Source organism: Macrotis lagotis, chromosome 1 (genome assembly GCF_037893015.1).
Source record: "Macrotis lagotis isolate mMagLag1 chromosome 1, bilby.v1.9.chrom.fasta, whole genome shotgun sequence".
NCBI classification, from domain to species: Eukaryota; Metazoa; Chordata; class Mammalia; order Peramelemorphia; family Peramelidae; genus Macrotis; species Macrotis lagotis.
The window spans coordinates 372,480,757-372,494,996 of NC_133658.1; the positions used below are offsets into that span (position 1 = coordinate 372,480,757).

Below are 14,240 nucleotides of genomic sequence, written 5' to 3' on the forward strand. Positions count from 1 at the left end.
ATATATGCTTTAACATTAGCCATGTAGCTAGATTTTGCTGTGGCTTTTTAGCAGGTTTTTTTTTTTGCCTCCATTGCCTTTCTACATGCCCCTTCCCAAATTCCCTGACAGCATCCTTAACTGGACCAGAGAAATCCCAGAAAAGTATTCTAGAATTTTATCCCAAGGGTCCTCCTCTAGATCTGATTCATCCCAGAAATTTAGAAGATTTTTTTGGCAGAATGTGTTGTGCCACACCCAGGCAGACAAGGAAATCTCACAGAAGCAGCAAAGTGTCCTGAGGAAGAAATATAAGGTATCTTATACCAGGCAAGTCAGATTACCATCACCATGACTAATTTTCTCTCAGACCTGATAGGGACAAAATAAGACTCTTGAGTCCAAGAACGTTAGAAATAGCAGTATTCCCCAAACCACTAGCCCTGCTTTCAGCCACCACAGCTGTTTTGAAGGGAGAAATCATTTGGAGATGGAGCTTCATTTCCTCATTCCCACCAGTAACAACTGCTGACCAACCTCCACCAAAAGGCAGATAGCCATAGGTACCCTAGAATGGGCTGCAACAACCAGGTCACCAGATTTTTTATAAGACCAACCTTCCTAATTGTCTTCTGAGGAAGTGATTCCTTTAGAGAAACAGCCCTGCCCACACAGAAGGCAGGCAAGCCAGCCTGGCTGAAGTAGTATAGGGAAAAAGGGAGAAATAAGAGGCATCATGTTCCAGGTCAAAGTATCACCATTGCTTTGACCTCCATCTCTCCTCAAACCCTGATGGATACAGTCTAGATCCCAGATTCAAGAGCCTTTATTCAAGAGTTGTTATCCTAAGAAGCAGCCTAGCAACTGTTCCTGCAGGTGCTACAGCTACTGAAGATCTAGAAAGGAAAGTTCTTGATACTAAAGTCCATGGCATTGCCAAAGAGTTTTGTGTCAGAAGCTGATTGGATCAATAGAAATGACATTCAAGATGAAGAATTTACATATGCTTTGCCTTCAATGCCTAAGAACATTATATAGTGGCTTCTGCATTCAAATGTGAACTTGAATTCTGGAACTGCCTTACTTTTCTGTTTGTATCACTTAGCACTGTGATTTGTACAGTATTATCACTTAATGTTTTGTTCATTCATTCATTTATCCCTCCATCATACCTCCAGATTAGTTTTCTTCTGTCTATTCATAGCACTCTCTTATTTAAAGATCTTCAGTGGCTCCTTTTCTCTTCTAAATAAAGTCTTACCTTCTACCATCTTGTACTCCCCTGTATATACTTTGAGCCTTATTTCACTCTATTCCTATTCACATATTCTACATGCCATCACAAGTGGATTATGTATCATTCCTATTTTATCCTACAATGTCCCACCTTTGTGCCTTTGCTCACATTGTTCTCTGTGCCTGAAATGCCCTTCCTCTCTACTCTTCATCTGGCTATTGAATTTCCATTCAGTCTTTAAAATCCAATTAAAATATAACCTTCTACAGGAAAACTTCTTTAGTCTCCCTTTACCCCAACCCCCTCACCTTGACTTTCCTCTTCCCCAAGGTCTCACATAGTTTGGTTGCCTCTCTCTTATATATTTATTATCATGTATTATTTTGTATTTTTTGGGTTATGTGTCACATTCTCCTAAGAGCAAGGTGAGGATGTGAAGAGATGGTACAAAGACTGGAGGCTCCCTTAGGCCAGATACCAAGTCTCAGCATAAAATCATGAAATAACAAAATCTCAGGGTTGGAAGAGCCCTTAGAAGCTGCTTTGTCATATTTCTCAACCTTTAACTGAGCAAGATCTCATTTTATTCCCCAAATTCTTAAACATTTTTATTTAAAGTTTTGAGTTCCAAACTTTAACCCTCCCTTCCTGCCCTTCCTACTCCCTTTGACAGTAAGGGATCAGATATAGGCTTATATATATATATATATATATATATATATATATATATATATATATATATATATATACATATATATCTGCAATTATTCATCATTTTGTACTAGAAGACAATAATGGTAAAAAAAATGGAAAAAAGTATGCTTCAGTATGTTTTAAACATAAGTTCTTTCTCTATAGGTGGATAGTATGATCTTGAATTCTTTGGGATTATCTTGGTTCATTGTATTGCTGAGTATTGCTCTTGATTAAACAATATTGCTGTTACTATGCACAGTGTTCTCCTGCTCACTTTACTTTGCATCAGTTTATATAAGTCTTCCCAAGTTTTTAAGATCTCCTTATAATATGCAAATGAATTGTCATCCAACCTCCAGGGAATGGGGATGCAGCCCCCCTCTTCATTGAGACAGCTGTGTTGGGATGTTTTTCTTTAAACCAAGCTGAAATCTGCCTTTTTAAAAATTGTTCTTAGTTCTCTGGTGCCAAAAACACTGGTCTAGTCCCTTTTCTACAAGGTCCTTTAGATACTTGAAGACAGCTTTACTGTCCTTGCAAAAATTCTGTCCTCCAGGCAAAATATTACCAAGTCTGCAAAATAAACAAAGGAAAAAATACCAACCTAGCATGTATAATTACATATACTGTATGTAAATGAAAACAGCATTAAACAGGTTTTTTTTTTTAAAGCCTCAGGTAAAAAATACTGGACAGCACTGATAGTCACCTATGAAACACACAAGTATTTTCAGCAAATGGAAGCAGAAACAACTTTTGATCATTCTTTTGTGTTCTTTTTCTTGAGGATTGCATATTTTGGTGATTCAGTTGCAGTTAATCTCCTAGGGTTTTGTTTAAAGTGTCAAAAAAAAAGGCAGAAAAATTTTCATTTCTTTAAACTGATGTCTGTTGTCCCCTTAACACTTACCTTCTTTTAAATACATTATAGTTTGACATTGTCCTTTTTAAAATGTACCCAGGAACCAATTAAAATGCCACTGATGTGATCTAAATTTTATTTTCATTTTTTTATACCCTTGCAATCTGGCCTATTGGTAGCCCACAGATGGTACTTAGTATCTTTTGATTTCATCAAGTGTAGGGATTGAAAGTTTCTCAAATGTAGGAATAGTCCCTTTGTGATCTGTACAAGCTTCCAGAAAACCTCTAGCAACACTGTTTGAGTACAGTAGGTATTCAATAAATGATGTTGATTGACATCTCTAATCATAGAGCAAAAGTTGGAAGAGACCCTACAGACCATCTGGTTCAGCTCCTGCCACATTACAGCTGTGGAAACTGAGGTCTAAATAGATAAAGGGTCTTAGTTGAAATTTCACAGATTACTAGTAATAGAGCTGGAATATTGGTTTCCAAGTTGTCTACATGTTTTCCCCATTATATTGGGAGCTCCATGAGAGCAGAGGCTGTTTGTTTGTTTTTAACCTTTCTTTCTGTCTTCAGACCACAGGGCCTGACACATAATAGGCACTTTAAAAAAATATGTGCCGACTTGACTTGACCCTCTGAGAAGCCAATACAGAATAAATTGGTGTTAATCTCAGAGGGGAGGCAGTCAGGTTAAGGTGCAGCTGGAGCTAGGACCTGGAGGCTGGAGCTCCCCAGGTATAGTTTGGCAGCAAATCTCTGAAGGCTCTGGGGGTCTGTGACTATGGAGGTCTCTAACTCCATGGGCCTAGGGCACTGATTTCTTTACCAGGACCCCTGGACAGGAGGGAATTGTTTGCATGTTGTTAAAAAAAAATCCAAGAAGAGGGAGTTCTTATTCAGGCACCTGCACAGATTCATTTTGGGGAAGTACACCCAAACTCTAGCTTCCAATTTCAACTTCCAGATTTTGGGGAAGAAATGAATTTCTCCCAGGGTAGAGGAAGGATTCCAGGATTGGGAAAAATTGCCCCCCACCCTATTTATAAATCATACCTATGTCAGCATAACTAAAATTGCACAGAGGGGGAGATTGTTCTTGAATTTCTTCCTATGGAGGTTTTCTCCCAGAGGAAAACACAGTAGTGTTGTTGCTGTGTGAGGGGCACATCCTGTTCACAGGGTGTAGGCTGAGGCCATTAGTCATTGGCTGGGTCTTGAAGGAAGGCAAGGGCTTCCCCTCATTCACTGTGCCCTGGCTCTAGCCTTCTGGTGGGAGCTTATGACGTCAGAGCCAACAATGGACCACTATTCCACCCATGTGTGGCTTCTGCCCCACACCCTCTCTCACTCCCTCCTCTCCCCTCAGCTAGAAAGCTCTCTCCAAGCTCTCCCTTGGATCCAGCTGACCACCACACATCCTCCTCCTCCTCCTCCTCCTCCTCTTCCCCAATATGAGTAGTATTGTCAGCACAGCATCTGTGATTTCCTCAGGTGGGGAACTCCCCTCTCTATAAATCTTAGGGGTTTGCCTGAGACTCAGTGACTTGTGGAGCTTTACACCATTAAAAAAATGGCAGAGGGGAAGCCAGGTGACACAGTGGATATAGCACCAGCCCTGCAGTTAAGAGGACCTGAGTTCAAATGCAGTCTCAGACACTTAATAATTGCCTAGCTGTGAGACCTTGGGCAAGTCACTGAACCCCATTGCCTAAAATAAATTTAAAAAAATAGCAGTGTCTGGTTTTACTACTGAAGTCTTCCTGACTATGGACCTGGTACTATCTTACTACTGTCTCTTTAAGCATAATTAATCAATTACTGACATATCATTCTTTAAGGTTTGCAAAGCACTTGAGACACATTATATTTTATTTCCATGCCTTTCTATAGTCCTGAAATGGATTCTGTCCCCACTTCTGCTTTTTAACCCTTGATGGAAAATAAGGATTCTCATGTCAAGTGCTTCCTCTAATAAGAATGCTTTCCTAATAAACTCCCTAGAGATTAGTACCCTCTCTCTCCTCAAAGTATCTTACATATTTATTTCTCTCTGTCCATGTTGAATTTCCCAATTGAAGTAAATACTTTAAGGGTAAAGACCTGATGAAATGGTTTCTTTTTTGAGGGGGAAGAGAGCTTTTTAGGACTCTAGCCCAGTGCCCTCCAGTTGTTTAGTGGTTTGAGTTGTGTCTGATTCTCCCTCACCCTACTTGGGGTCTTTTCCATTTCCTTTTCCAATTTATTTTACAGATAAGGAAACTGAGGCAAACAGGGATAAGTGGCTTGCCCAATGTCACATAGCTAGTAAGTGTCTGAGACCATTGTACTCAGGTCTTCCTGATTTTTGGACTCAGCATTCTATTCATTGTCCCACCTCACTACCCTGCCTTCCCTTCGCATTAGGTGTTTTTTAAATAAGTTTGATTAGTATACCCATTTTCTGGATGAGGTAACTAAGGTTCTGAGAGATTAAATGAGTTGCCTAGAGTTATATGTTTAGTGTCAGAGGCAAGAGTTAACCACAAGTCTCTTCTGACTTCAAGTTCAGCATTAGTGACTACATCATACTACTTTTTCAGAAGGAAGGCAGCTTCTAACATCTCTGTGATTTTAGGGACAGAGCCTTGGAACTAAACTTTCCCATTTGACCTCTGGAGCCCCTTCCCTTCCAATTTAAGAGTAACCCTGACCTGTTCTCATTTCCTTTTCCCTTTGTTTCTTAATAAATGTTTCTTGGTTGATGAATTGTTTTCTTATTTTCTATAAGCATTCAGGCAGCCATACTAACTAATTCAATCCTGTACTTTGGTGCTGAGGGGTGAGGAGGTGATTGAAGATAGTGAGGCAAGATTTTACAGTTTAGAAGACTATTATTTAGTAGATGACCCCATTGCTCTTGCCCTTCCTGACTCATCTTGAATGAACCATCCCTACTTCCTCACCACCCACACTCCTTCACTCTTGTAACCTCATTTTGTTTCTGTACTCCACCCAGATTGCTCTAAATTCACCACTGATCTCTCCCTGGCCAAATTCTGATCTTTTCAGAATCCCAGAAGACAGTAGTTTAGCGATCAGTCCTCTGGTTCAATCCCGTTATTTCATGCATGAGCAATCTAAGGTCCCAAGAGGTGAAGTTACTTGTTTGAGGTTACCTAGTGGTAAAACCAGTGTCCCAGCCCTGCCAGTTTTCCTGACTCCAAATTCAGTCCTCTCCACTGTACCACAATGCTTGTTCATGTCTCATCTTCTCTGTTGCTTTTGATCCTGACTTGGAGGTTTTTTCTCTAGTCTTCTGACGTTTTGGTGGGCAGAGTGATAGACTTAAGAGTCAGAGAGGACCAAGTTCATATCTGTCCTTAGATACTAGCCATGTGACCCTGGACAAGTCACTTATCTTTTCAACCTCAGTTTCTTCATTTGTAAAGGAGAATAATAGCACCTAACATGTATTAAGTATTTATTATGTGCTAGCCAGTATACTTAGCACTGGGAATATAAATTCAAGCAAGTAAAACAGTTTCTATCTTCAAGGAGTTTACATTTAAACTAGAAAAGGCAGCATATAAAAGGGAGTTGGGGTGTGTGTGTGTGTGTGTGTGTGTGTAGAATACTGGGGAAGGTGATCACTTTGGCAGTGTAGCCCTGGATCCAGGTAAAACAAGGCCAAAATTGTCCTATTAGAGCCCAGGTTGGGTCCAGGAGGTGAAGTCCAAAGTGTGGATGGGGAAGACATGGAGATGATAGCCCAAGTGGAGATGGCAGAAGAGATGACATGGGTGAAGGGTTTAGGTAGAAGAAACATGGTAGATAAGCCTGGGAAGACAGAATAGGGCTAGAATACAAAACTTAAATACCTCTAAAGATTTTAGAGCATGGGGAATGGGGAGGAGGTGGTGTGGGGGTGCCAGTTGGAGTAAAGTTAGATCCTAGAATTCATGTCAGATTCTGTGATTCAATGGGAAAAAGGAAACATGAATTGTGTTCCTTTCTAAATATAGTCCCCTCTTTGAAGTCTTCATTTAGAAGCAATTTGTAAAGCTCTCAGTTCCTAGGCTAAGCCACAGGAGCATGAAGTCTCTCTCTTTTCTTTGTCTCCCCTGAGGGGTTTCCTGATCCCTAAACTAGCTTGGGATATAGATCCAAACCCTACAGCAGAATGTACAGTCAAAATCAATTCAAAAAGTATTTAATTAAATATGGAGATAATTTTACATGATTGCCTGTGTATAATCTATATCTGGTGATTCCCCATCTTAGGTAGGAGAAGGAAGGATAAAATTTGGAACTAATTGTCAAAGGAAATTAAGTGACTTGTCTAAGGTCACACAGGTGGGAAATAGCAGAAGCAAGATCTGAAACATCTATTGAGGTGCTAGGGGTGGGGGAGAGGGAGGGGTGCTTTGCTCAGGTATAGGGTTATAACATGTAGAGTCAGAGCTGGAAGAGAACTTAAATCTTGTGTTGTCCAACCCCTTTATTTTATAGGTGAGGAATATGAAGCCCAGAGAGGTTAAGTAATTAGCACAAGGGCATACCCACAATAAGTAGCAGTCAAGACTTAAGCCTCAGTTCCCTGACCTCTTCCCACTACACTACAATTAGATAACCTTTAAAGCTTATTGTTCTTTTCATTTACATTGTTGTTGTCTTTGTGCATATTCTTTTCTTCCTTGAAATACTGAAATAAATGTAGAATACTTTATAATCTTCAGAAACTCTCACATATATATACTTTTGTTTGATCCAAAAAACAGCCAGTCCTTGGGGATAGGCAGGACAGGAAGGTTTACAAGTTACAAGTTATAGGTGAGAGGTTCATTTAGGTACTGACTTGCCCAAGGTCACTAGTTAGGAGTATGTCCATTTCCTAGGTAATCTCCTTACTTTCACTCTCAAATTTAGGGATTTTGGGTTGAGAATGTCAGCAAGATCAGTAGCAGCTGGGAACAGTATCCAAAGTAACTCAAATTCAAGTTAGTCGAGCATAGTAAAGACCCAGAATAGTATATATTCTTCACTCTTCCTCCTGTACTTGTTAGGATTCATAGAATTAGAAATTGAAAATCAGCCCCATCATTTGATAAAGATTGATCCTGAGAGCCAGATAGGGTCAGTGACTTGCCCCAGGTCATTCAATAACTCAATAGGTATTATTTACATTATTCCAGATACTGTGAGAAGCCCTGGGAGCTAGAAAAACAAATTGTAGTATGTAATGACTTTGCATTCTAATGAGGGACATAATATATTAGTGTTAGAAACAAATTAAGAGGGGGTGACTAGGTGGCATAGTGGATAAAGCACTGGCCTTGGAGTCAGGAGTACCTGGGTTCAAATCTGGTCTCAGACACTTAATAATTACCTAGCTGTGTGGCCTTGGGCAAGCCACTTAACCCTGTTTGCCTTGAAAAAAACCTTAGGAAAAAAAGAAACAATTTAAGAACTAGATGGCAGGTAACCTTACAGTGTTTGACAGATCTTAAGTGAAGTGTGTAGAATGAGATTCAAATCTAGATGTCCTGACTCTAAATCTTGTGCCATTGTTTGGTGTCAAAAGTCCAACTGGACATGGTGTTCCTTTCTCCACTCAGAAAAGGACCCACAATCACCTCCTTGGTGGAAGAAGGTAGTGGGCTTTAAGGATATGATTTTTTCAAAAGTCTTTAATTTTAATTAAGCCGCTTAATGAGCCAGATTTTCAATTAATAGCCCATTTGCCTGATCTTTCCTTCCCCAGGCCCTTTTGAAATGAGAGAAAACTACTATGCCAACATTCCATGGGTGTTTACCTAAGCAGTATGGTTTGCAGCAGAGTTGGAAGCAGTGCTCAGATGTCAATAACCCCATTCAGGCATGCAAGCAATGTATATTTGACTCCACCTGGAAAATGAGCCAATGGTGTGGTGCCCTTCCACCCACCTTGTTGGAGAAACATTCCTCTTTGGTCAACACAGGAAAAGCTGTATGCTTTATTAATGTCTAGCACTCAGGGTGTGCCTTTGCCCAATGGGATTGCAATCATGTCTGATGGAGTGTCAACTTCATTATGAACATACATTGCCCTATATGCAAAGTCCTGGGAAAGGCAGTGGGAGGTAAAGGCAAAAATCAGAGAGTCAAGAAAGAGCTGTCATTCTACTTGGTAGTGGGTTCCTATCCCCAGAAAGCAGATTAGGGACCTCAGTTTTTTCCTTTACCCTTGAATTGAACAAAGTGGATTGGTCAAATACTCACAAAACTGCTGACTTAAGCAAAACCAAACCAATCTTTGAATATTCCTCTTGGCAAATGAAAAAGGACCTATTTTCTGGGAAATTAAATTGTAGCATGTCAGCAGTTAAAGGTTGTGGGTGAGGATTTTGAGGCACTCTGAGTGAACTTTTAAAATGATCATTTATCTATTGAAAAGGTTAAGATGGGGATGGGGGAAGAGAAGGCAAACTAAAGAAGTATCAACCTGTGATGTGCTTGGTTGCTTCTTGGTTTTTGCAAGGAAATGGGGTTAAATGACTTTCCCAAGATCACACAGCTAGGTAATTATTAAGTGTCTGAGGTCAAATTTAAACTCAGGTCCCCCTGACTCCAGGACTGGTGCTCTATCCACTGCACCACCTAGCTGCCCCATACTTCTGGTGAATTTTTGAAAACATTAACAAGTGACAGCAAATGAATTCATCAGGTTCTTCTGCAGAATAGGGATAGGTTTAGGTTAGAAAGAGATAAGGTAGGCAGACCATGAAGATTGTAGTAGAAAATCAAGTCTTAAATCCTGCAATGAAAAAGAACCTAATTGACATTGAATCATTTGCATCTTTTTTATTGTTACTGAATATATTTCTATCCTGTTGTCATTACTGTCTGGATGTTAGCTCATCTTCTGGTTTTTTTTTTCATTTTTCTTATAAACATTTTCATGTTTACAATGATATAGTTCTCATGCCTGACACTTTGTAATATTCTTCTCCCTTCAGTGTATTGGTCAAGTAACTGCCTTGAGCTAGAAAGGACTAGCTTTATAGCTTCCTGGTCTGTGCAAGGCAATGTGGCACAGTGGAATGGGGGTGGTAGCCCCCAGTTGGAGATAAAGGTCCTTACTGAGATCTCTTCTAGCTCTAGTGCTAATAATTCCTTGAATCCTGGCTCTGCTACTTACCTGAGTAACCTTAGTCAAATCTCCTAACCTCTCTGGTCCCCAGCCTGGATGGGGGACTAGGTGCTACTTAGCTGAGTAACCTTAGACAAGTCACTTAACTTCTCTGGGCCCAAGACTAGAAGAAGATTGGTGCTTCTTGTCTAAATGACCTTAGAGAAGTCCCTTAACCTTTCTGGGTCCCAGACTAATTGGGAACTAGGTGCTACTCACTAATGTAACTTTAGACAAATCATTTAAACTCTCTAGACCCCAGGTTTTTTTTTTATCAGTTAAATGGAGGGGGTGATTAGGTAACCTCTGAAGTCCCTCTCAGCTCTTCCTCTATAAGTCCATGACACCTTTCCCCTTGTTGAGATGTCCTTTATTCCTTGCACATAGCCTATCTTTGATGTAGAATTGAATTGGGCAGTGTGACATATGGCAGCAGGTGAATCTGAGGAGACACCACAGGACAAACCAAATTGTTTATTATTTTGAGGGTTTCTGTCTTACAGGCCAAGAACAAAGAGACGGGCGAGTTGGCTGCTGCCAAAGTCATCGAAACCAAAAGTGAGGAGGAGCTGGAAGATTATATAGTGGAGATAGAAATCCTGGCTACATGTGACCACCCATACATAGTGAAGCTACTGGGGGCCTTTTACCACGATGGGAAGTTGTGGGTAAGAGCTTTCTACTTTTTGCCATTTCCTGCCTGCTGGTCCTCAGTACTGGAAGATCCTTGCAAGTACAGGGGAAAAGCTTCAGGGGACCACAGAGTTAACCATGAATAGATAACCTAAATATATCCCACTGACAGAATTCAGTGTGGTACCAAAGAAAATACATACATTCAAGAACTAAGAAGATGAAAATAAATAGCCTGATATGTAATCTGCATATGGAGGTGGGGGGGGGGGTCCAGTGAGAAAGCACACAGCCTTTGGGGTCAGAGGATCTAGATTTAAATTCTGCTTCTGTCCCTTACTATAAAAGACAGGAAAGAGGGCAGGAAGTAGAATGGGGATGAGTTCTTAGGATGGTTTGAGGAGGATCCTCCTAAAGTCACAAAGTAGAAGTAACTAGAGAACCCTAGAGATTAAGACTAGTTGAAGAAGAGTTACAGAAAGGTCAAGGAGGATGACGGGCATAGATGGCTTTTTCATTTGGCATTAAGGATATCTTGACAGCCTTAGCAAATTTGTTTTTTGTGGAAAACTGGGGACAGATGCCAGTGTAGAAAGAATTGAGAGGAAGTCAGCATTCTAGTTACAGTTCTTCTGACTGTAGTTACTGGGAGAGAAATAATGTTAGTGCCTTAACACTGTCCCCAAGGAACAGACTTTAGGGAAAAAACTGACAGTAATATTTATCTTTGTATTTTTAATTTTAAGATTTAAAATCATTACATTGAATATAACAATTGGAATTGATTCTCTAATAATATATATATATGCACATTCTTAATGTATACATTAATGTATACATCTAATATATACATTCTTAAACAAAACACATGGATTTTAACATTTGAGGGTTAAATTTAGCATATATTGATGCTTTTCTTTTTAATCTCTCCCCAGTGCGTAAACCCCCAGTAAGGCTCAATATGACCCAGAATGTAGCTATTTTATATATGTGGTATTTTCTGACTTCTCTTAAAAATGACATAATAGCTGAAAGGGAACAAAAAATTGTCCCTAGAGAGCTAGGTTTCTTTGGAATGGGAACTTTTGTGTTTGACTTTTCCTCTAAATTTTTTTTTTAACAGAACACCCCTGAGTATTATCTCTTCCCCCTTTGCACCCCCCACCCCCCAGTGAGTGAGTGACTAGGCACTTTCCCTTGGACTGCCATGTGGAAGTGAGCCAAAAACCACGAGATCAGCTTTTCTTCCGGAATTTGTAATCTTAGTAAAATCCTCCTGGTGATTTCTTATCACCACTTCTGCTTTTTTTTAATGTTAAAAATTTTAAGCTTAAATAATTTTTCCCCAAACACTTCCAAGCCCTCAAAATGAATAAATGGAAGAAGCCCTTAGCTGACTCTTTCAGTCCCCTTTGGATCTTTTCTTCTTTCTTTTGAAGGGTTTGGATCTTTTCTCTGGGGGGAAGACTTTCATGACTTCTATTCCTTTTAGGTTTGTTCTTCCACAACCAAACTACAGGAATAGTATTTAAATTAGTCAACAGCTATAAGAAGAAGTTAGGAGGGTTCAAAGTAGGAGTTCTTAATCTTTTCTGTGTCATGGATTCCTTATGTAGCAGTCTGCTATGGAAGTCTATAGCTCCCTTCCCAGAACAATGATTTTAAATTGAATGAATAAAGTAAAATACATAGGATTACAAAGGAAGCTAGTTATGTTGAAAACAAGATGTAATTTTTATCTCATCTTAGTTCATAGATCCCTGGGAATTTTGTCAACCCAAGAGTATAGAAAAATGCATGGATATTAGATAAAAATATGTTTGAAGGATATCTATAAAATTTTTAAGTTGACTTCAGGGAGAGCAGACATGCCCCTCCAAAAGAAATTGAATTTGGGATTGAATATGACCAGTTGTTTGATCCAAGATAGTAGTTCTTATGGTCTTTTGAATTTGGAGTTGAAAAGAATGTTGATTTTCCACAAAATCATAGTCATCAAGGAAATATCTAACCCAAAGATGGAATAACCATCAAAGCTAAAGGGAGATATAGTGATTGTAAAGTTTGATTAAATCAAAATTCTTTTAAAAGTCACTCTCTACTCCCACTCCAACCCTATCACCACTTCAGTGTCTGTGTTGATTAGGGACTTTTACTTGAGATTTTCATTTGAATAAATCCAATAATTCAAATATTAGTTTGTTGTCCAGTGATCTAAAGATTTTTGGTCTCTCCTATTTCTTCACCCCATTTCCTACTCATTAGTTTTGTTCTCAATTTTTGGATCTTCCTGGGAGAAGTAAATTTGAAACCCTGCTGGACATAACTTTAACTCTTTTTTTCTTCACCTACCATATTTCATCAGCCTCCACGTTCTTTTGACCCTTTTTGGGGCGGTAATCTCATTTTTTTCCTTCTTTTCTATTTCTACTGTGACAAGTTTAGATCTGGCCCTTATCATCTCACTTCCATGTTGCAAAAACAGTCTCCTAGGTCTCCCCCTTCAGTCAATCCTGTATACTGCTGCCAGGTAAATTATCCTCATGAAAAGTTCTGTAAAGTTCTGACTGTGTTGGTCCTTCACTTAAGAAATTGTTTATGGTTCCCCATTGTTTACAGGATCAAGTCCAAAGTCCTTAATCTTGTATTCAAGATCTTTCATAAACTGTCCCTAACTTACTCTCTTAGCCTTATTTCCCACCATTACTGTATCAGATCTTCCACTGTAACCAAACCCTTCTCTTTATCTTTTGATTCTTCTGGGCTTCTTGTCAACCATACTTTACCTGTGCTATTCCTTCTGCTTGAAATGCCCATTCTATTTATAATGAAATAGTAGTTCTCAATAGTTCTTTGTCCAGAGCTTAGAACAGTCTCTGACACATAGTAGGCATATAATAAACATTCATTGATTGATTTGGTTGCAGAATTCTACCCATTTTTCAAGACCTTACTCCAATTATACCTTCCCCATAAAGTGTTTTTCTTGCTGACACTCCAGCTCTCTCCTTATTCTTTTCTCCCTTTCTCCTCTAATCCCCTCATCCCTTCTCCTCTTTCCCCATTTATCTCCCTTTTCTTCCATCACTGAAATCTTATCTAATGTTGGGTATTTATTCTATAAAAATGATTATATCTATACAAACATAATTATTTCATGTGTGTTTTATCTCCCCAAAGATATTTAAGTTTCTTGAAAATGGGTCTAATATTCCTATCAATTTTTAAGATTCTAGAATTCCAGATTCCATCATTTCTTTTCCCCACCACCTAGAGATATTTGTAGAACTTTGGACATAATAAGTACCTAATAAATGCTTGTGGACAAATGAGCATGGAGAGCAGGGTTATGAATTTCTGGGGAAAGTTCTTTGGGATTAGCAACAGTTACTATCTTCATGATACTGAAATTATTTTGCGGAAATTATTATAAGAAAAGGATGACACTGATGTTCATCTTCTAGATAAATATTTTGAAAAGAAGAAATGCTGATCCAGGTCAAACCACAATCCTAACCTGTGATTCAGGAGGGCAGAGCACATGTGGGCTGTGGAGTTCTGGTCTTTGTACAGGACAGTATTATATATATGGGTAAAGTGATGCTTGACAGATTTGCCTACAGTCACCAATCTATCTCAGTGGCAGAACTGAAACTAAATTTAGGACTCTGAGGG

General features: G+C 39.2%; 1 protein-coding gene across 1 annotated transcript in view; it reads left to right on the top strand.

The window, feature by feature from the left end:
- Positions 1 to 14,240, top strand: part of STK10 (serine/threonine kinase 10) — a 124,807-nt gene that overhangs the window by 20,925 nt on the left and 89,642 nt on the right. Inside the window, exon 2 of the mRNA XM_074212417.1 lies at positions 10,436 to 10,600. Coding sequence (XP_074068518.1) covers positions 10,436 to 10,600 — 165 coding nt within the window. The remainder of the gene's footprint in view (positions 1 to 10,435; positions 10,601 to 14,240) is intronic.